Source organism: Megachile rotundata, chromosome 5 (genome assembly GCF_050947335.1).
Source record: "Megachile rotundata isolate GNS110a chromosome 5, iyMegRotu1, whole genome shotgun sequence".
NCBI lineage: Eukaryota > Metazoa > Arthropoda > Insecta > Hymenoptera > Megachilidae > Megachile > Megachile rotundata.
In genome coordinates, this window is record NC_134987.1 from 6,691,687 (window position 1) to 6,712,481 (window position 20,795).

The following is a 20,795-nucleotide window of genomic DNA, read 5'->3' on the forward strand; positions in this document are numbered from 1 at the left end:
TTATATCTAAAATAAGTCTGTTTCATGATACAGAGTTCGAATAAGGTGAACGAAAGTAACGTTCGGTACAAATGTATTTAAAATAAAAGCGAGGATGTTCATTTTTGAAAGCGTCTGAATACGAGCTACTGTTACAGTAACCTAAAAGAAAAGTAATGCATATTTTCAGAAATATTTAAAAATACGTTTAGAATGCTGATAAAATGAACGAATGCTGATGGTTAATTTTCAATGGTCACAAATGTATATGTTCTCTAACACTGGCGCACTGTCTGGATATAACATAACATATCGTCCAAAGCTCTCCTCATTCTGACACTTCTTTTATTTTCTTGAATATACTTTAGAGTTGAGTATTCTAAAATAAACCAAAAAGTGGATTAAATACTAGATTTATGGAACTGGGAAACGTTATACGTATTTAGAGCATTTTCTTCAGGAATTAAACCTCGCTATATTAATAATATAGAGGGTGTTCAGAAACGGGTTGATACTAATGCTTCATCGAAAAAAGTCATTTTTATCCATTTTAAATATTGTAGTTTGAAGTTTATTGTAGTTTAAATATTGAAGAACTGACTGATTTGTGTTCAAAATATTTTTAACCGGATAAATTATCGAAATTAATTGAAGAGAAGTGGACAGTATTTTGCTGAACACCTTGTACATTAATCGTTCAAGGCCTTCATAGTAAAAGTCGAACGGAAATAAGTTTATTTGTTCTGTAGGTATAAGGAGCTCGTACAATAAACAATTGCAGTGAATGAGACGATAAACCATCAGAAAAAGACGTTCTGACTGTGAAATGTTAGCTTGATCGATAATTAAAACGTTATTAAAGACAATTTAGTGTGGAATTTCCCTGAGGAAGTTTTATGTAGAATTTACTGTGGAAAATTTTATATAAAATTTACTGTGGAAAATTTTGAATTGAGTTTACTATCGAAAATTTATGTAGAATTTACTATAAGATATTTTATTTTACGTAGAATTTATTAGAGAAAATTTATGTAGAATTTACTGTGGAAAATTTTATATAGAATTTACTACAAAAAATTTTGTATTGAATTTACTAGCGAAAATTTATGTAGAATTTACTATAAGATATTTTATTTTGTGTAGAATTTATTAGAAAAAATTTATGTAGAATTTATTATAGGAAATTTTATGTAGAATTTACTATAGAAAATTTTATATAGAATTTACTACAACAAATTGAATTTACTGCAGAATCTTGTATGTAAAATTTATTATAAAAAATTCTGTATAAAATTTATTATAGAAAAGTATGTGTAGATTTACTACAAAAAATTTTATGTAGAATTTTGTATTAAAATTATTAGTATAGAATATAGTTCTCGTAATTAGAAATCTACTTTAATATTTTAAACATCGAAAGAAATAATATAAAATAGTGAAAGAAATAAATATAATAGAGTTAGATATGAAAACTATCGCAATATCATACAACCACAAAATCATTTTCTTTCTAATTTATTCATCGATAATCATAGTAATCTTAATCCTCCGTATTTTGTTCACGCTTCAAAGGAAATGTGAGTAACGGAAAGATGTTTTGTAATTAACACGCATGCCTTTTAGATCAGTTAGCATTTGTTAATGTATTCTAAGTGGCAATGTTTGCTAAGTGTTCATAAGTAAGTTTCCAAAGTGACACGTACACCGGATGAAACTGCAATTTCGCAGATGCAAAATGCTATTTTATATAACTGCACGTCTGCACCCATAACAAGTCGCCTACTTATGACAAAAGTGACATAACGTAAAAAATACAATTGACGAGTCAACGGTACAGAAACATTCTTTGATTATTATGAAAATTTTATTCATTTGTTTTCATAATTTAGCGGATGAAGAGCAGTTATGTCGCTTTTTATGATTCATGCGACAGTGTAAGGTGCTTCATAAATGAGTCTTACTATGAAAATAATAACAGTAATAAAGATATTAATATTAATAATAGCAGTATAGTAATTGAAGTTCATACATTATGCATATATGTGCAGTTAGATTTGCGTTGTGCAATATTCCAGAAATATTCTTATATAATATTTAAAAAATTCAATATGTATATTCTTATATATTGTTCGAAACTAGTTTCTCGTTTCTGAAAAATATACTTTTTTAAGTTGTGTCACGTTTGTCGGATGTGATATGTTTCATAATACTTCAAACAATACATAAAACCTTCACACGCAATACATATTTCAATACATCCATTTTAAAGCAATAGTTGGTTAATATATCTAAATCTTATATAAAACGAATAACATAACTTGATGACGAAAAAATATGGTAAAATATTATTTATATCAGTTTGAATTTTAAAATTTAATAAAATTTGTCTCATAGACAAAGTTGTTCTATTTTTAAAAACAACTATGTATTAGGATTATGTCATTAAATAACAAATAATCAATTTCATAAAATAGAAAACTTGACACAATTTTGTAACATAAATATACTTATGGTAAATTAATATAACGCTTAAATTTTTATAAAAATAATTTCATAAATGTTTTATTGACATTCTCAAGATAAATGGCTCTTCCATAAAATATAATACAATTTATAACATAACAATTATTACTAGCCATTAACATGTTTAGTTTATACTTCAATTATCACATATTTCTTTTAGAACGATAATCTTTCAACTTTGCGTAATATCTGTAATTTTCAGTTTGTACAATTAAAATATTTTATTATACAATATAAAAGTTTGAAAACTATTTGACATTATTTACTCGAGTCAGCCATTTTGTATGAAACGTTTACGCAAACATTTTCGACAACTTTAAACTGTAAATTAGTATGCTAAAAGATATTTTGTAACGCTAGACTTGTTAAGCAACAACTAACATTAAAAATTATTACTTTCTTATGTATTGTGTGTCTTACAGCCATTTTGTAGTAAACATATTAACCAAAAGCTATGTTACCTTCATCAAATTTTAAAGAGGTAATAAACTTCAAATATTCTTTTGCGACTTTGTATGTCAAATCGTATACTTTGTATATTTGCACATTAACCATTGTTTATTGTCATTGACCATCTGCCATTTTTAAGAATATCAATGGAAGACATGAACAGACATTTTCAGCGAGCTTAAGCTTCAAGTTGATATGCTAATCCTAAAATAATTCTATCAGTCTGTAGTACCGCCATGCTATCAAATTTCTTTTGCAACATCATATACAATGTAATCAAACCCTCTTAGACCCCTGAACTTAACATACAATGGCGACCAACTACATACTTAACACTCCTTCACAATCTAGACAATGAACACTATTGTTTATAAAGATAATTTTTTATAGATAGTAGATGTAACATAATTACTAGCATTACTTTGTCAAATAATTTGAACACAAATTGAAACGTCTGTTTTAGACCTACAAATGTACAAGGTTTTTGGAAAGTATTCTCTGTATACTCTTAATTAATGCAATATATGAGAAAATAGTTTTGCAAACATCAGTTACTAAAAAATTTTAAGTACTCAGCTGATTTTTATTGAATTTAAGGTAATGTAATATGTGAAATGTGTGTACTACAGTAGTCAAACATTTTAATTAGAGAGTTCATAGCTTTTAATATGCAAAGTAAATCACGCAAACAATATAAAAAATGAAAAATGACATTTTTATTCTGTTTGTGGATTTTTATTTAATCATTCATATTACACTCTTTAATAACTCTTTAATTTCTGAAGAAAATTTTAAATAGCATCTTCGTATTCTAATTAAAAATGTATCTCCAGCACCTCCTGCATTATACATAGTAATTGCAATTATTTCCATTTTGATTTCATTCTAAACCTTGTTAAAATTTCACTAGAAACAAGATTTCATTTTAAAATCTTGTTTAAAGGTTTTAACCTCAACAAAGTTTAAAACGAACAAGGCAGAGAACAAGATCAAAGATTAACCAAGGTTCAAAATGAAACCTTGTTCTTCACAAAAAGTAGAACTTCCAAAAAATTCATAACAAAGTTTGTGATACAAACTTAACCAATAAAATAACCTCGATTAATTTAAATACAAAATCCGCAGGAGTTCTGAGGTCACCGATAGACGATCCGTACGACCAGATGCGTCGGAACCGTCTGATGGAACCTCGGACACGGGCTCGCAGTATTTCGCCGCACCGGCCGTTGTCCCAGCGGGATTCCCGGAGCCAGAGTGTGGCAAGGAACCCGAAGGAGCGCAAAAGCTCGATCGAGGGTACTTGCTCGAGGTCCGAATGGTTCGACAAAGAAGCGAGTTACGAGGAAACGGCGCGAAAGTCACGAGCGAGCTTCACTGGTGTATCCACCGGCGACGATTGGTTAGAGGAGGCGCCTTCTTCGGATCAGCCACGAGGTCAATCGACTTCCACGACGCCAGGCAGGCTGGTTCGGATACCGAAGAAGATCAAAGGCAGAGATTGGCCGGATCGTGTGGTGGTAAAAGGAACGGAGACGAAGAGCCAGGATGAGATGTGGAAAGAGAGGCCGTCCAGCGCCGGCGATTCCAGGAGGAGCATCCTCGAGTGCGACGTAAATCCGTACCTTTTACTGAAGAAGCACAAGGACGAGGACGATCTGAGCGACGATCTGTCGGACAACGCGCTCGAACAGGAGGACAATAGACCCCTCTCGAGTCTGTTCGATTCGTCGAAGGTGAAATCGATCGAGAGGATACCGAACAGGAGTGCGGTGGCGGCGATCGGCGGTCAACGAATCAGGGTGTTCAACGAACCACGGGAAATCTCGGACGACGAAGAGATCCCACCGGTCACCAGGATTCCCATACCAAAGGTTTCACCGAAACGGCCGCCGAGGCGGTTGAAGGAAGCCAAACAAACGTTGAAGAGTATCCTGAAGCGGGGCAAGGTGGTCGAGACCAGAAGAAAGAACGTTCTGTTCAACGTCGACAACGTTATATTCGCTCCTGAGAAGCCGTCGGAGGTGACCCGACTGTCCTGGAGCAGAATCGGCAGGATCTGCGTCTCTGCCAGAGAACAAAGAGACAATGACGAGTCTGTGGAGGAGGAAGAGGACGACGAAGAGGAGGAGGAGGAGGTGCCAATAACGTCGCACGAACAAAGGGAAAAGTACAATTTCATCACTATTCCAAATATCAGGGATCCGAAGGAGGACAGGGTCAGACTGAAGGAGCCCAGAATCGCGCAGGATGTGTGCCAAAACCCCGTTTACATGGACGGGATTAAGGTAGATAAATTTATACCTCCCGGCAATGCCGAGCGTGCTTTCGCGAAGAAGAAGAAAGAGGAGCCGACGCGAAAGAGCGAGGATATTTCGAGAAGCTTTGCCGATCAGACGACCGTTCATCCGGTGAGACACGAGAATAACAAGGAAGAAATCGAGGAAAGAAAAAGGATAACGGAAGAAGTGAACGTGGACAAGATGGAGGAGGATACGGAGATGCAGATCGAGATCGAGGAACATGAAAATCGCATTCCTGGAATTGCCGTCGATGAAAAGGACTTGATACTGAAATCTGAGGGTGAGAGTATTTCTTTTTTTATTTTGTTTCGTACTTTTTTATTATTTTTTATTTTTGCTGTGGTAGTACGTAATTAACTAATGTCTATATTATAGATATGTAGATAGATATATATGTCATAATTTTTTACTTTCCACATTAAGATATTTCAGTGTAAATTAGCAGTTTATTGAAATTATTCAACTTGATACATTCTAATCTATTTTATCTTGTTTCGCGTCATTGTCTTCTTTCTTTTCATATTTTTTTTTTTATACAAGTTCAAACTAATCTAAAACTAGTCTAAAATTTTATTAAACCTTTAAAAGCTTTAAAATTGTTAAAACTTAAAATTAAAACAAAATTAAAATGTCAACAACGAACATGCAACGAAGAACAAAATTTTAAATCTGGATGAAAATTATTTTAAGTATAATTAATGATTTTGTATCCTCCGGAAGCATTCGAGCAATCAATTTGTATTCGAGTTTCAAAAAACATCGAGTAAAAATTATTTTCGTTAACAATGACAATTTCACGAAAAATATTTTGGCCTTAAAACTCATAAATCATCAGACAGTTTGCAGAGTGCTCCTTTCTCTGTGTATCACGAGCGTGTAATTATCCTTTTCAGAGATCTCACACGTTTTCTCTTCTTTTCATGGCTATTCACCTGCGAGTGATTATATTTTGTACAATGGCAGACCTTGTTTACCGAATGATAGGTTCACATATTTTTTGTTTGGCATAAATTACTATTGAACTTAAAATTATCTCTTGAATGATTCATCTTTTTTATTTTTACTCGTACAGTACTCCGTACGGTTTTTTGTGCACGTCTTGTTAGTTGTGAAGAGTAATGTTATCTTTTTGTCTTATCTGATTACTCGTAATAAGGTGTAGCGCTTTTTATTTGCAAACAAAATTAAAGTGGATGCTTTTAACATTCAATGTTTCATGAAAATAATGATATATCATAAGTGAACATTAAAATTCTTAATAAAAAATGCAACTGCATATTCATATTAATTATAGTTATCATATAAGTCATTTTAATTAATTATATTGATTATATATTGTGTTAGAATAATATTAGATAAAAAAGTATGATACAGAATTCTTGTTGTTTGTTATACATAAATGAGTTGAAATCGAATATTTTTTACTGAAGAATATTAATAAACTGTCTTGTTTCAACAAATGAAGTAACAGCCATTTTGTATGAAGCACATTGATAAAACATTTCATTTTTTTTTAAATTTGTATACAATGATTTTTGTTGAATTTCAAATTTCTAACTAGCTTAATATGTATCAATATGTTAATTAATAAATGCAATTAATAAATATTTAACAGTACTCGTATATTAAGAAATCATATCTGATTTAATGTAAGCTGTTCTATAATTCATGAACCAGTTCAATATTACTAAAACTTATTCTAAAAAAAAATCAATGAGAGATTGAATTAAATTATTTTTTTTTACAATAAACTGTAAAGAGTGAAGATGTAAAATTTATACAAAACCACGTAAAAACCGGTCAAATTCTGTCACAGAAAAATTACAGAATGTCCAGATATAAAAAGATTAATTTAAATAATAATATGACACGTAAATTTTTACTAAAGTTGCAGAGAATTCGAAAAGACCGCCATTATCGCGCAGTCAAAGCGAACGATCGTCCAACAGACCCGAAGTATCGGCTGCCGACGTGTTTTTCATGGACACCATGCGTATCAGCCTTTGCAGAAAACTGAAAGACACATCGTCCTCGTTAAACTCGAGCGAGCAAACGCTTCACCAAGAAGATTCGATCGAATCGTCGAAAGAAACCATAGAAAACGTGAGCCCCGACGACTCGACTGAACAAGAGTCGTCGAAAGCCAAGGAAGCGGAGGAAGCGGTAGAAGACAGGATACAAACGATTAAAACGGAAACAGAACAATTGCGAGAATCTCCTAGCACTTTTGAAAGAAACAACGATCACTTCCGAGGGATGCGACCCACCAGCTGGTCTCCTCCTCCTGGAAAACCGAAACACCGTTACAGGATCAGCGATCCTGGTATAAAAACTAAAGTTTTCGATCCGTCCGAAACGAGTTCAACGTTGAAGACCACCTGGAACACGTCGAGTTCCTACAATTCTTCGAAGGTGGAGATCGGTACACCGACAACGGAGAGCAACGTGTACAAGATCACGGTGAGTCCTCGAGCCTCACCTCTCGTCCATCGGTTACAAATCGGTCCAGGCACCAATGGCTCGAGGAGGACCTCCATTTTGATCAACGGTGACGCCACGGCGCCCAGCGCAGCCGAAACAACGCCGGACAACAAGGTGACCATTAGCGTCGGAGGAGAGGACAGTGTCTATAATCCTACAGTGATTTCCGTCAACTCGGATAATCCTCCTCGGATAAAAACCTCCGGCGAGAATCGCACGCTCGTCATCCTGGAGAACTACAAGTCGAACATCGTCGTGGAGACGGGCAAAGAGGATACGAAAAAGACAGAGTCCGTCGAGGATGTTCCTCTCAAAACTAACAAAGCTGGGGACAAAACTTCGGATTCCGATAGCAAACCCGTCAGTACCGAGAAAAGCGCGAAGTTCTACGTGAGCGATCAGAAGAGTGATCAGAAGGAGCCGGAGAAGTCGAAGCTGTCCGGACTTTCGAAAGAAGCGTTGATCTCGAAGTTGCTCGAGGATTCGCTGCGAAAAGCGCGGGAAAATGGGGAGATATTGAACGAAGATAGCGGCGAGGCTATCTTGAAGATCCTGAAGCAGAGCTTGTTGAAGACCAAGGAGTACGAGAGTTCTGAATCGACTCTCGAGGCTAATTATTCGAGAGCGAGCAGCTTGAATTCGGAAGGTGACTTCATCTCGACGAATTTGTTCCTCGAGGAGAATCCTTACGAGGTAATCAAGGAACCCATTTACGAGGAGATCCCTGATGAACCTCCGCCGCTGCCGTTGAGCCCGCCACCGACAGAGGACTACATCAAGGATAGAATTTATTTCGGTGACGTCGATTATTATAGGAAGAACAATTCTGAACAGTTCCTCGACACTTACTTAACGGACAATGTCTTCAAGAAATCTAATCCTGAAGATATCACGGAGAACTATCTGTCGAAGAGTCCGGAGGATTTCTTCAAGAAAATGTCCACGTCGCCGGAGAAGGAAAATATTTCCAGCAAGTTCGAGTTACTGAATTTTTTGATGGACTCGAAAGATCGAGCGATCTCGGTTGAAGAGGAGGAGGACGACGATGAAGAGGATGAAGAGGATACTGAGGGGGATTTGGAGGCTTTGTATGAACAGAAGGAGACTAGTCTTGGAGATCTCAGCTCGAAAAGCTCGCAGATTTCTAATGTTTCTGACAGCAGCGAGGAATGCAATATTATATTGACTAGCTCGTCGGAAACATCAAAGGTAAGTTTTATTTGTACACGCTTAATATTGATCTCATATAAATTTAATATAATTTAGGAAACAGAATTTAGCAAAATCATAGGTGAGATTTTAAATCATTTAACAAATTCAGGTTCTAATGTTTTTAAACTTCTTCATTTTCGAGATGGTATATTTTCAGATTTTTAAGTTATTAAATTTATGTTAAATTTTCACTTCTTAAATTGTAAAATTTTAAAAATACCAAATTATCATATAACTACCCTTGAGCTGTGGCAAATTCCTAAATTCTTGAATTATCAATTACAAAATTCATTTTGATATAAATTGGACTAAAACCACTAAAATTTAAAGAGATATTGTTAAAATACTAACTACTAATATTATGTTTGCTGAACAAGCATCAATAGTATCTATTAATATATAGAAATAAAAATTTATATCTGTCTTCCAATATTACTTAAATTATTACGTTACATTACTAATTAAATTATTACCTTTTATTAATCTTAAATATTATTCAATTTTATTTACAATGAACATCAATTTTTAAAAGCTTCATTTCATTATAAATTTTATCGCAAAATTTTATTGCTGTACCTCTTAATTTTTAATCATGATTTGATCAATCAGTTTAATCACGATCAATCAGATCAACCAGATTCAAAAAATCTTGATGTGGACCTACATTTGGTCACGCAATAAAATCATGTCTATATTATTAATCAAAAATTTATTGTATTAGTGGAAGTAAATGTCTGAAAAACTGTGACACGAATTATAATGGATTTTTACAGGCAAGGGCTGTAGATATAGAAAGAACTGATAGCGGAGTGGGATCAGAAAGTAGTCAGGCTAGCAGCACTCGAGGCGTGCCGAGACGTTGGAGAACAGGAAATGTCTCTTCGGGACCAGGAAGTCTCCTCGGTGGAATCCCACAAGTGATTTCCGGTGATTCAAAGCTCTGCGAAGATTGCGAACAACGTTTGGATCCTTTAATAACTGACAGGTGAAACGATCATGTTGCTAAAACATTAAGGCATACCTGTCGGATAAAGATGAAGTGAAATTTTTATGGAGAGCAAATATTGTTCTTTATTCTTTTACAACTTTAACCCTTTACATTTATATCTACATTAGATTTTTAGATACTTTATTGAATCACACAAATATTTTATATTTCTGATATTTTTTATTGGATTACACAAATATTTCATATTTTTAATAATATTTTTTATCATTCACCAGAATATTTCATATTTCTTATGGTTCATAAGAATGTTTCATAGTTTTTTAAGAAATATTTAATTTTAAAGATTATTGGTTTTATTAATGTCAAATTATTTTTGTATTTAATATTAAACTTTTTTTGGTTTATTTGATATTTAATATTATCCTTTTTATTCTACATTGAGAACTATTTTTTTCTATTTAATATTAGAAATTATTTTTGTTGCTTAGTATTAAAGATTATTTGATATACAAAATTATTTCTTTATTTATATACAATTATTGTTCAAATCGTTAAAATTCTGATTTTGGTTGATTTCAAATAATTAATTTGCTACATCTACTTCCCTTAATTTTCTTCTTAGTTATCACTGTTTGAATCAAAGGAAGCGTCTGAAGAGTAAATGAAATTCATCATTATTACTTTCAATTTCACGGTACACGTCTGCAACAAACTTTCTTTTTTCCATTTTAGATCTCTATTAACCCTTTGTACTCAACTGCATTTGCTACAAAGTGATACGTATTATACTTTAATAGAAAACTGTGAAATGTGAAATTCCAATTTCATTTATATTGAAATAAATCAATTTTCCAAGTAAATTGAAAATTTTGTTACACAACTTCTTCGTTTCAATAAATACAAGACTGTGAATAAATAAAACTGCCGATCATTGTGACTCGAGCTTTTGGATACTAAAAAAGTTGTTACGACTTGCTCATTAATAGAAAATAAATTAATAATAATGAAGAATAATCGTTTTTGAATTACTTGAGTGACTTCATGCTTGAACTTACGTGAATTTCATTTTGAAACATCAAAATATCAGAAATTAAAATTATTATAAATACATGTTGAAAATTATATTAATATTCGTATACATTTAATGACATACCTATGCTATTAAAGACAGGTTACATAAAATAGAATTTTGTCAAACGTAAATAACAAATTATATAAATAACGAAATTGTTTAAAATATTTATCGTTCATAATTACAATTTTTTATATTGCCTTTTGCAATATTATATAATATAATATAAACAAAATTTAGACGATATATTAAATTATAAATAAATTTTTTTAATAGGAATTACTTTCTTATTAATGTCACATACATATATGGAATAATTTAATTTGAAAATCCATTTGAATTGAAAAATGTATTCAATGAATTCAAAAATGCATTTAGAAAAAATAAAAATAATCTTGATAAATTAGTATATACTATTGCATACATGTATTAAATCAGTATACATGCACGTATCGAATATTACACTATTTTAAATATATTGCAAAAATTAAATTAGTATAATACATTAATAACAGAAGTGATGATCGATAGTCTCTCAAGAAGAAAACTTGTCGGAATAGCGTGCACACGATTTCAATAATACTCATGAAAGACAAAGTACGTAACAAATACTTAGAATCATTGACTCGAACTTTCTCCTACTACTAATTCTGTTTACCGTTGTAAGCGAAAGTTTTATTACCGAATATGCACGTTAACTTCCAACAAATTATTGTATAAAGGAGCATTCACAAATTTATTAGTAATAACGAACTATATAATATCCAACCCTAATTTGTAAAACTGTAATATTGTAATATCAAGTATATTATATTGTAATATAAATTGTAATATCAAGTAACAAAACCTATGAGTAATATTAATAATAACCAATAACTCTTGAAACTATAAAAAATGGAAACAGCAATATCAAGTAGTAGTATTTATTAGTATGTTGTAATATTAATAGCAACCACTATTTTTTGAAATTATAAGAAATAGAAATAGTAATGTTAAGTAGTAGTATCTATTAGTATGTAGTAGTATTAGCAGTAACTAATTTTAACAATAACAATTTTTGAAACTGTAAAAAATACAAATAGTAATATTGAATAGTAGTATTAATAGTAACCATTAATTTTTGAATGTGTAGAAAATAGAAATAGTAATATTAAATAGTTAATAGTAACTATTAATAGTAACAATTAATTTTTGAAAGTATAAAAAATAAAAATAATGCCAAATAACAGTACCTGTTAGTAAACAGTAATTATTAGTAATAATAACAAAATTTAATAATTAAATAATAACTATGTTAATCATTTATGGATCATATGTTTCTAATCTTACTTAAATGATAATTATTATAATGTGTTTCTTTTTATCTTACAGTGGTGTGGTGTACGCTCCTTTCGTATGCAGAAAATGTTCCAAAAAAAGAGTGGAACGTAAAGAAATCATTACAGAAATCGTAGAGACTGAACTGAAATATGGAAGAGATTTGCAAATCATACTAGAAGAATTTCATCGACCTATGCTGAGGGCTGGCCTTCTAACTTCTGATCAACTTACAGCAATTTTTCTCAACGTCGAGGAACTTCTAGAGCATAACCTTGTACTTGCAGAGAAACTGAAAGATGCCGTGGAATTTGCTCAGGTGAACATAAAATTATTTTCTCTTAAATAATAGTTAGACGATGATTGTTGAGTACAGTCTTGTTATACGAGTTGTATGAACATAATATTCTGCATTAAATGCAAGTTTCAAATTTGCTAATTAATACTTTACGAATTTACAAATTTACCACTTGACAAATTATTATTTTATATATTACAGAGTTTGTAAACTTGAAAATTTCTCAATTTTTTAATTAAGAAATTTACTAATTTTTAAAGCACGAAATTTACAAATTCTAGAAACTCAAAGTTTATATATTTTCAAATTATGAACACAAGTCTTGGAAACTCAAAATTGATAGTCTTAGAAAGTTACAAATTTAGAAATTTTCAGCTTTACAAACTGATATATTATCAAGTTTATTAATTGAAAAATTGAGAAAATTTTAAGATTACAAATTCTCAAGTTTTAAGGTTTATAAACTTTCAAAATTATAAAGTTGGAAGTTTCCAAATTTATAAACTAATAAATCGTCAAATTTGTTAATTGAGAAATTTTTACAATACTTCCCCAAAATAAAAGTTATTTAATATAATTTAAATAACAATTTTTTTATTATAAACATTAGAAGAAAAATAAAATATTCGATCAATAATATGATAATTTATAATACTGTTTCTACAAAAACATAATACTTTTTATTAAATATAATTTTACATAATAATGATATTAATTAAAATTTGATAAGCATCTGACGTGCAATAAATAAAATTTAATAAACACTTAACGTGATGAATAACATTTTTAAATAATTTACGATCCATTAATGTCACACAGGAGTCAGGGGACGAAGATCTGTTGACAGTCGACGTCGGAAAAATTTTCTTAGAGTCCGAACGAATGCTTCACGCTTTTGAAAGTTACTGTACCCGTCAAGGAAGCGCAAGTTTATTATTACAGAACTTAGAGAAAGAGAAAGAGTTACTGCGAATCTTTCTGAGAGTTTCACAAATGGAAAACACAGTTCTACGTAGGATGAACTTGAATTCTTTCCTCATGGTACGAGTAAACAAAATTGAATATTCCTTGAATACTAATCGTGCATCTATTAATATATCTTTTTTCTTCCTTCAGGTTCCAGTTCAAAGAGTAACAAAATATCCTCTTCTGCTGGCTCGATTATTGAAAGCCACGCCATCCGTAAGACCAGATATTCAAGAAGCAAAAGAAAGACTAAAACAAGCACAGGCTAATATAGAATTGCATTTGGAACACATGAATGCTGTAGATATATTTATTTATGTATTTCGAGTATTAGGTAATTGTTGCGTTTAATTATTGAACGATTTTGCAGGAAGCGAAAGACGTAACTTCGACGAAGCTTTGGAGGAGAATTTCGATTATACAAAATGGTAGACGACCCATTGGTGAACAGGATATGGTCAACATCAAGTTGAGGAAGGTAATTCAAGGATTTGAAAACTATGTAAATGATATGTGAATGTAGGATACATCAATTGCATTATATTAATAATTTATAAATTTTCAAAATTACAAAATCCTAAATTCATAAATTCTCACAATTCTCAATTACCAAATTACCAAATTCCCAAATTTCCAAATTCTCACATTACCAAAATTACCAAATTTCCAAATTCTCACATTTCTGAATTTCCAAATTCCCAAATTCTCACACTTCTCAATCACCAAATTACCAAATTCTCACATTACCAAATTCCAAAATTCCCAAATTCTCACATTTCTGAATTTCTAAAACCCCAAATTTTCACATTTCTCACTTACCAAATTCCCAAATTCCCAAATTTCCAAATACTCACATTACCAAATTCCAAAATTCCCAAATTTTCACATATCTCAATTTCCAAATTCCCAAATTCTCACATTTCTGAATTTCTAAAACCCCAAATTTTCACATTTCTCACTTACCAAATTCCCAAATTTCCAAATACTCACATTACCAAATTCCAAAATTCCCAAATTCTCACCTATCTCAATTTCCAAATTCCCAAATTCTCACATTTCTGAATTTCCAAAACCCCAAATTCTCACATTTCTCACTTACCAAAGTACTAAATTTCCAAATACTCACATTACCAAATTCCCAAATTGCCAAATTCTCACATTTCTGAATTTCCAAATTCCCAAATTCTCACATTTCTGAATTTCCAAAACCTCAAATTCTCACATTTCTCATTTACCAAAGTACCAAATTCCCAAATTTCCAAATTCTCTCATTACCAAATTCCAAAATTCCCAAATTCTCACCTATCTCAATTTCCAAATTCCCAAATTCTCACATTTCTGAATTTCCAAAACCTCAAATTCTCACATTTCTCACTTACCAAAGTACCAAATTCCCAAATTTCCAAATACTCACATTACCAAATTCCTCAATACCCTAACTTCAAAATTTCCAGATTCCATAGATTCTCAAATTTCCAAAAATCATGTCTACTTTGCCTAACACGAAACATTTATACAGAATATTAAAAATGGCTAGAAGTCCTAGCGCACCTAAAAAATCCACTTACACTCAAAATACAAAGTATCTAAAATATTTATAAAATTGAAATATATATTAATTATATATTTGTCATAATAGATGGCCGTGGAAGTATTAGAATGGGCTCACGAAGAAGCGAAATTCGTTTTGGAAGGACGACTTTTGGTTGCACAACCAACAGATAATAATTGGAGACGCGGACGGACTGTCAAGCTAGCTCCTGTTACTGCCATGTTGGTTACTAATGGCAAAGTAACTATTTCTATCTTTTTATTATATATTTAAGAATGTTCAGCGTGTAATTTATTTACATGTAATATTTATGATTCACAGCCAAATGGGGAGGACCTTGAATTTAACGACGACTCCCTTTTTCCGAGACACATAGGTATCAAAGAAGCTACCCTTCTGTTGGTCAAAGAAAAACTTGGTCGTTACTCTTTATTGCGTGTAAGTTTACACTTTTGAATCTGAGACATGAAATTTGGATATAAGTTTACAAAATTATTGTTCATTTTAGGAACCATTGTATCTTGATAAGTGTATTGTATGCTGTGAAACAGACCTTGAAGATTATTTCGAAATTCAAGAATTGTCGTCCAAGGAAACTTTTATATTTAAGGTAACTTTCTGTTATTGAAAGGAATGTTAAATTTCTAATTGTAAATTCTTATGGAAAATCATAAATTCTCAAATTTTCCATATTCTTTAATTCTCAAATTTTTAAATTTCCAGATCTACAAGTTCCAAGTTCCTAAATTCCTAAATTCCTAAATTTTCAAATCTCAAAACTCTCACATTTTGCAATCTCAGATTCCCAAATTTTTCAATTCCATAATTAAGTTTTCAAGTTCACTAAATTCTCAAATTTCCAACTGTCCAGTTCCTCAAAAATATTTCTCCAAGTTTCTAAATTTCCAAACCCTAGTTTGAGTTTCAAGGTTTTCAATTTTCAATTCACCAACTCTTCACAAGCTCTCAAGTCTCTATTTTCCTAACTTCTAAATTCCTAAATTCCTAAATTAAAACCTTACATGTTTACTTTCTCTACTTCTCTACCACAAGCAAGTTTTTATTTCAAAAAGACATTTATTTCACTAAATATCATTAAATTGAATAAATATCTTTTTTGATTATAGGCCGAAGACGGAGCCAGAACAAAAAGATGGTGTAGAACGTTACAAGCGCACGCTCAATCTCTCGGTGCATGGCGCAGACGTCGCGGAGCATTGCCAAATATCATGATATGTGGTGTTGCAAGAAATTAATAAAGGATCCAGACACAGTTAGATATAAAAGTCAAACCTATATACACTTACAGCAATTATTTAAAGGTTACAATGATTCCTAAACGCACGAGTGAACAAACAGCCGTACGATCTCCGGATGAATATTGATTTATTGAGGAGAATGTGTTGGACCAAAGGATTTCCTCTGCTCATTGACGACACATGTCGATGAGTGACACGAAAGTCTAGTTCTCACCGCACGCGTAAATGCGTTCGGTTACAGTACGTTGCAGAAACTAAAGTTTCCTACGTAGCTGTAGTCAACACGTTGTATAGCGTCAAATCGCATTAAGCTATTCTCTTTTTCCTCTTGAAACTGCGCACATATATCAGATCGGGTTAATTATGGCAGGACCGTTTAATTGTAATTTACATTCGAACCGAAAGAGCAGAGTAGCTGTGATACTGACCGGTGTATTGGGTACTTTCACGTTTCGCAATGTCAAATTCTGCGATGCGAGTTCGAGTTTCTTTCCTATGTAAGTACTTATTGTACGACATTTAAGTTTTGCGTGAACATCGATAATAGTGCGTATAATATTTAAAGAAATAAAAAACGAGGTAATAGGGTTGTCGCATTTTGTACCTACGATTTATGAAAACCAAGAAACTGCCAAATGTTTCGTAAACCAAGCTTGACGATTTATAAATTAATTAATTTACCGCATACCTTGATTAATTATTAACAGTATTTTATGCCGTCTAACACGTAAAATAGGAATTGTACATTGTACTATAATTTTATTTAAGATGTAAGCCATATGTTTGTATATAGATGTATATTTATACTGAGATTGGTTTTAGCTATACAACTGTTATATTAAATACATCATTCAATAAAAATCAAATATACCTACTCATATGCTGTACATTACAGCATAACTATATTTCATCCTTTACCATCATCTGAAATGCTTTAATTTAGAAATGTAGAAATTGTCAAATTAATTAGTTTAGGGCTTTGAAAAATGATTAATATACGATACTTTAAACATTAATCATTTGTTTACAAGTACAAATAGAATTTTTCTTGATCGACGACTTTGATAACAAAACTCATCTTGATACGTATTCATATAAATACATCAATAATAAAGAAAACAATCTTTTAAAAAAACCGCCACAAATGCTGTTAGCAGCGCCATCTAACAACAAACTGCTGAACTATGATGATCGCGTGTAAAGTACCGACCGGGTTCTGTCGGTAAATAATTGGTTACACATCAACGGTAATATACCATCAGAGAAGTTTCTATTGTAGTACCGCGTATCACTGCTAGATGGCGCTGCGTCGAACCTGCATAAGGGAGCATTCAGATAGGGCAAATACGTGCCAAATAGCCTAATATGAACGACATTTAATACAGCCCAAGAGAACAATCGTCCCATTTATGTATTCATCACATTTCTTCCATAACTTACAGTTGTCTTCAACTTCTTAGACGCAAATTAATTGCTACATTACCTTTAACCTCCCAACAATTTTTTTTAGATTTCTACAAGATCCTGTATTACAACGCAAACTAATATGTACATATTATTATGATAATTGCGTCCTAGAATTAAGTGTTAATAATGTACATATCTATTAATAAAATATAGTAAGTCATTTGATGTACAAAACTATTTGCAAATAAATATGAATAAAAATTTGTATTTGCATATTTACTTATTTATACATCCCGTCATTCCGATCCTCAGAAATTGCCCAAATCTTAAAAAATAAAGAGTAAAGAACAAAATACTGAAAATATGTTATGTACAGGAAAACCCTGCACTATGTCAAGATAACCTTTGTGCTTCATGGAATTTTTATAACGACATTTCAAAAATTCTCAGGGCTCGATTTTTGAAATTCTGGCGACCGATTTTGGCAATTTGTATCAGGAGAACATAAGTTGTGTGGAGGTATTCGTGCCACTTCCTGGACTTTTTGTGACGTCAAATTCCAAGAATTTCCGGGCAGGATTTTTGAAATCCCACCGACCGATTTTGGAAATTTGTATCAGGAGAACATAAGTTGCGAGGAGGTATTCGTGCCACTTCCTGGAATTTTTGTGACGTCAAATTCCAGGAACGCCCGGGCAGGATTTTTGAAATTCTGGCGCCCGATTTTGGAAATTTGTATCAGGAGAACATAAGTTGTGAGGAGGTATTCGTGCCACTTCCTGGAATTTTTGTGACGTCAAATTCCAGGAACGCCCGGGCAGGATTTTTGAAATTCTGGCGCCCGATGTTGGAAATTTGTATCAGGAGAACATAAGTTGTGAGGAGGTATTCGTGCCACTTCCTGGAATTCTTGTGACGTCAAATTCCAGGAACGCCCGGGCAGGATTTTTGAAATTCCACTGACCTATTTTGGAAATTTGTATCAGGAGAACATAAGTTGTGAGGAGGTATTCGTGCCACTTCCTGGAATTTTTGTGACGTCAAATTCCAGGAACGCCCGGGCAGGATTTTTGAAATTCCACTGACCTATTTTGGAAATTTGTATCAGGAGAACATAAGTTGTGAGGAGGTATTCGTGCCACTTCCTGGAATTTTTGTGACGTCAAATTCCAGGAACGCCCGGGCAGGATTTTTGAAATTCTGGCGCCCGATGTTGGAAATTTGTATCAGGAGAACATAAGTTGTGAGGAGGTATTCGTGCCACTTCCTGGAATTTTTGTGACGTCAAATTCCAGGAACGCCCGGGCAGGATTTTTGAAATTCCACTGACCTATTTTGGAAATTTGTATCAGGAGAACATAAGTTGTGAGGAGGTATTCGTGCCACTTCCTGGAATTTTTGTGACGTCAAATTCCAGGAACGCCCGGGCAGGATTTTTGAAATTCTGGCGCCCGATGTTGGAAATTTGTATCAGGAGAACATAAGTTGTGAGGAGGTATTCGTGCCACTTCCTGGAATTTTTGTGACGTCAAATTCCAGGAACGCCCGGGCAGGATTTTTGAAATTCCACTGACCTATTTTGGAAATTTGTATCAGGAGAACATAAGTTGTGAGGAGGTATTCGTGCCACTTCCTGGAATTTTTGTGACGTCAAATTCCAGGAACGCCCCGCAGGATTTTTGAAATTCCACTGACCTATTTTGGAAATTTGTATCAGGAGAACATAAGTTGTGAGGAGGTAATCGTGCCACTTCCTGGAATTTTTGTGACGTCAAATTCCAAGAATTCCTGGGCAGGATTTTTGAAATTCCACTGACCTATTTTGGAAATTTGTATCAGGAGAACATAAGTTGTGAGGAGGTATTCGTGCCACTTCCTGGAATTTTTGTGACGTCAAATTCCAGGAACGCCCCGCAGGATTTTTGAAATTCCACTGACCTATTTTGGAAATTTGTATCAGGAGAACATAAGTTGTGAGGAGGTAATCGTGCCACTTCCTGGAATTTTTGTGACGTCAAATTCCAAGAATTCCTGGGCAGGATTTTTGAAATTCCACTGACCTATTTTGGAAATTTGTATCAGGAGAACATAAGTTGTGAGGAGGTATTCGTGCCACTTCCTGGAGTTTTTGTGACGTCAAATTCCAGGAACGCCCGGGCAAGATTTTTGAAATTCCACTGACCTATTTTGGAAATTTGTATCAGGAGAACATAAGTTGTGAGGAGGTATTCGTGCCACTTCCTGGAATTTTTGTGACGTCAAATTCCAGGAACGCCCGGGCAGGATTTTTGAAATTCCACTGACCTATTTTGGAAATTTGTATCAGGAGAACATAAGTTGTGAGGAGGTATTCGTGCCACTTCCTGGAATTTTTGTGACGTCAAATTCCAGGAACGCCCCGCAGGATTTTTGAAATTCCACTGACCTATTTTGGAAATTTGTATCAGGAGAACATAAGTTGTGAGGAGGTAATCGTGCCACTTCCTGGAATTTTTGTGACGTCAAATTCCAAGAATTCCTGGGCAGGATTTTTGAAATTCCACTGACCTATTTTGGAAATTTGTATCAGGAGAACATAAGTTGTGAGGAGGTATTCGTGCCACTTCCTGGAATTTTTGTGACGTCAAATTCCAGGAACGCCCCGCAGGATTTTTGAAATTCCACTGACCTATTTTGGAAATTTGTATCAGGAGAACATAAGTTGTGAGGAGGTAATCGTGCCACTTCCTGGAATTTTTGTGACGTCAAATTCCAAGAATTCCTGGGCAGGATTTTTGAAATTCCACTGACCTATTTTGGAAATTTGTATCAGGAGAACATAAGTTGTGAGGAGGTATTCGTGCCACTTCCTGGAATTTTTGTGACGTCAAATTCCAGGAACGCCCCGCAGGATTTTTGAAATTCCACTGACCTATTTTGGAAATTTGTATCAGGAGAACATAAGTTGTGAGGAGGTAATCGTGCCACTTCCTGGAATTTTTGTGACGTCAAATTCCAAGAATTCCTGGGCAGGATTTTTGAAATTCCACT

The 20,795-nt window shown here is 33.0% G+C and overlaps 1 protein-coding gene across 4 annotated transcripts in view; it reads left to right on the top strand.

Annotated features, from left to right (window-relative positions):
• Positions 1–18,028, top strand: part of RhoGEF64C (Rho guanine nucleotide exchange factor at 64C) — a 111,419-nt gene extending 93,391 nt beyond the window's left edge. For all 4 annotated transcript variants that reach the window (XM_012291747.2, XM_076531939.1, XM_012291745.2 and 1 more), the window contains 11 exons: positions 4,078–5,532; positions 7,141–8,942; positions 9,719–9,930; positions 12,338–12,602; positions 13,401–13,622; positions 13,698–13,847; positions 13,918–14,025; positions 15,187–15,339; positions 15,421–15,537; positions 15,608–15,709; positions 16,227–18,028. In XM_012291747.2, coding sequence (XP_012147137.2) covers positions 4,078–5,532; positions 7,141–8,942; positions 9,719–9,930; positions 12,338–12,602; positions 13,401–13,622; positions 13,698–13,847; positions 13,918–14,025; positions 15,187–15,339; positions 15,421–15,537; positions 15,608–15,709; positions 16,227–16,355 — 4,715 coding nt within the window. In that variant the 3' untranslated portion in view covers positions 16,356–18,028. The remainder of the gene's footprint in view (positions 1–4,077; positions 5,533–7,140; positions 8,943–9,718; positions 9,931–12,337; positions 12,603–13,400; positions 13,623–13,697; positions 13,848–13,917; positions 14,026–15,186; positions 15,340–15,420; positions 15,538–15,607; positions 15,710–16,226) is intronic.
• Positions 18,029–20,795: the final 2,767 nt, after the last annotated feature.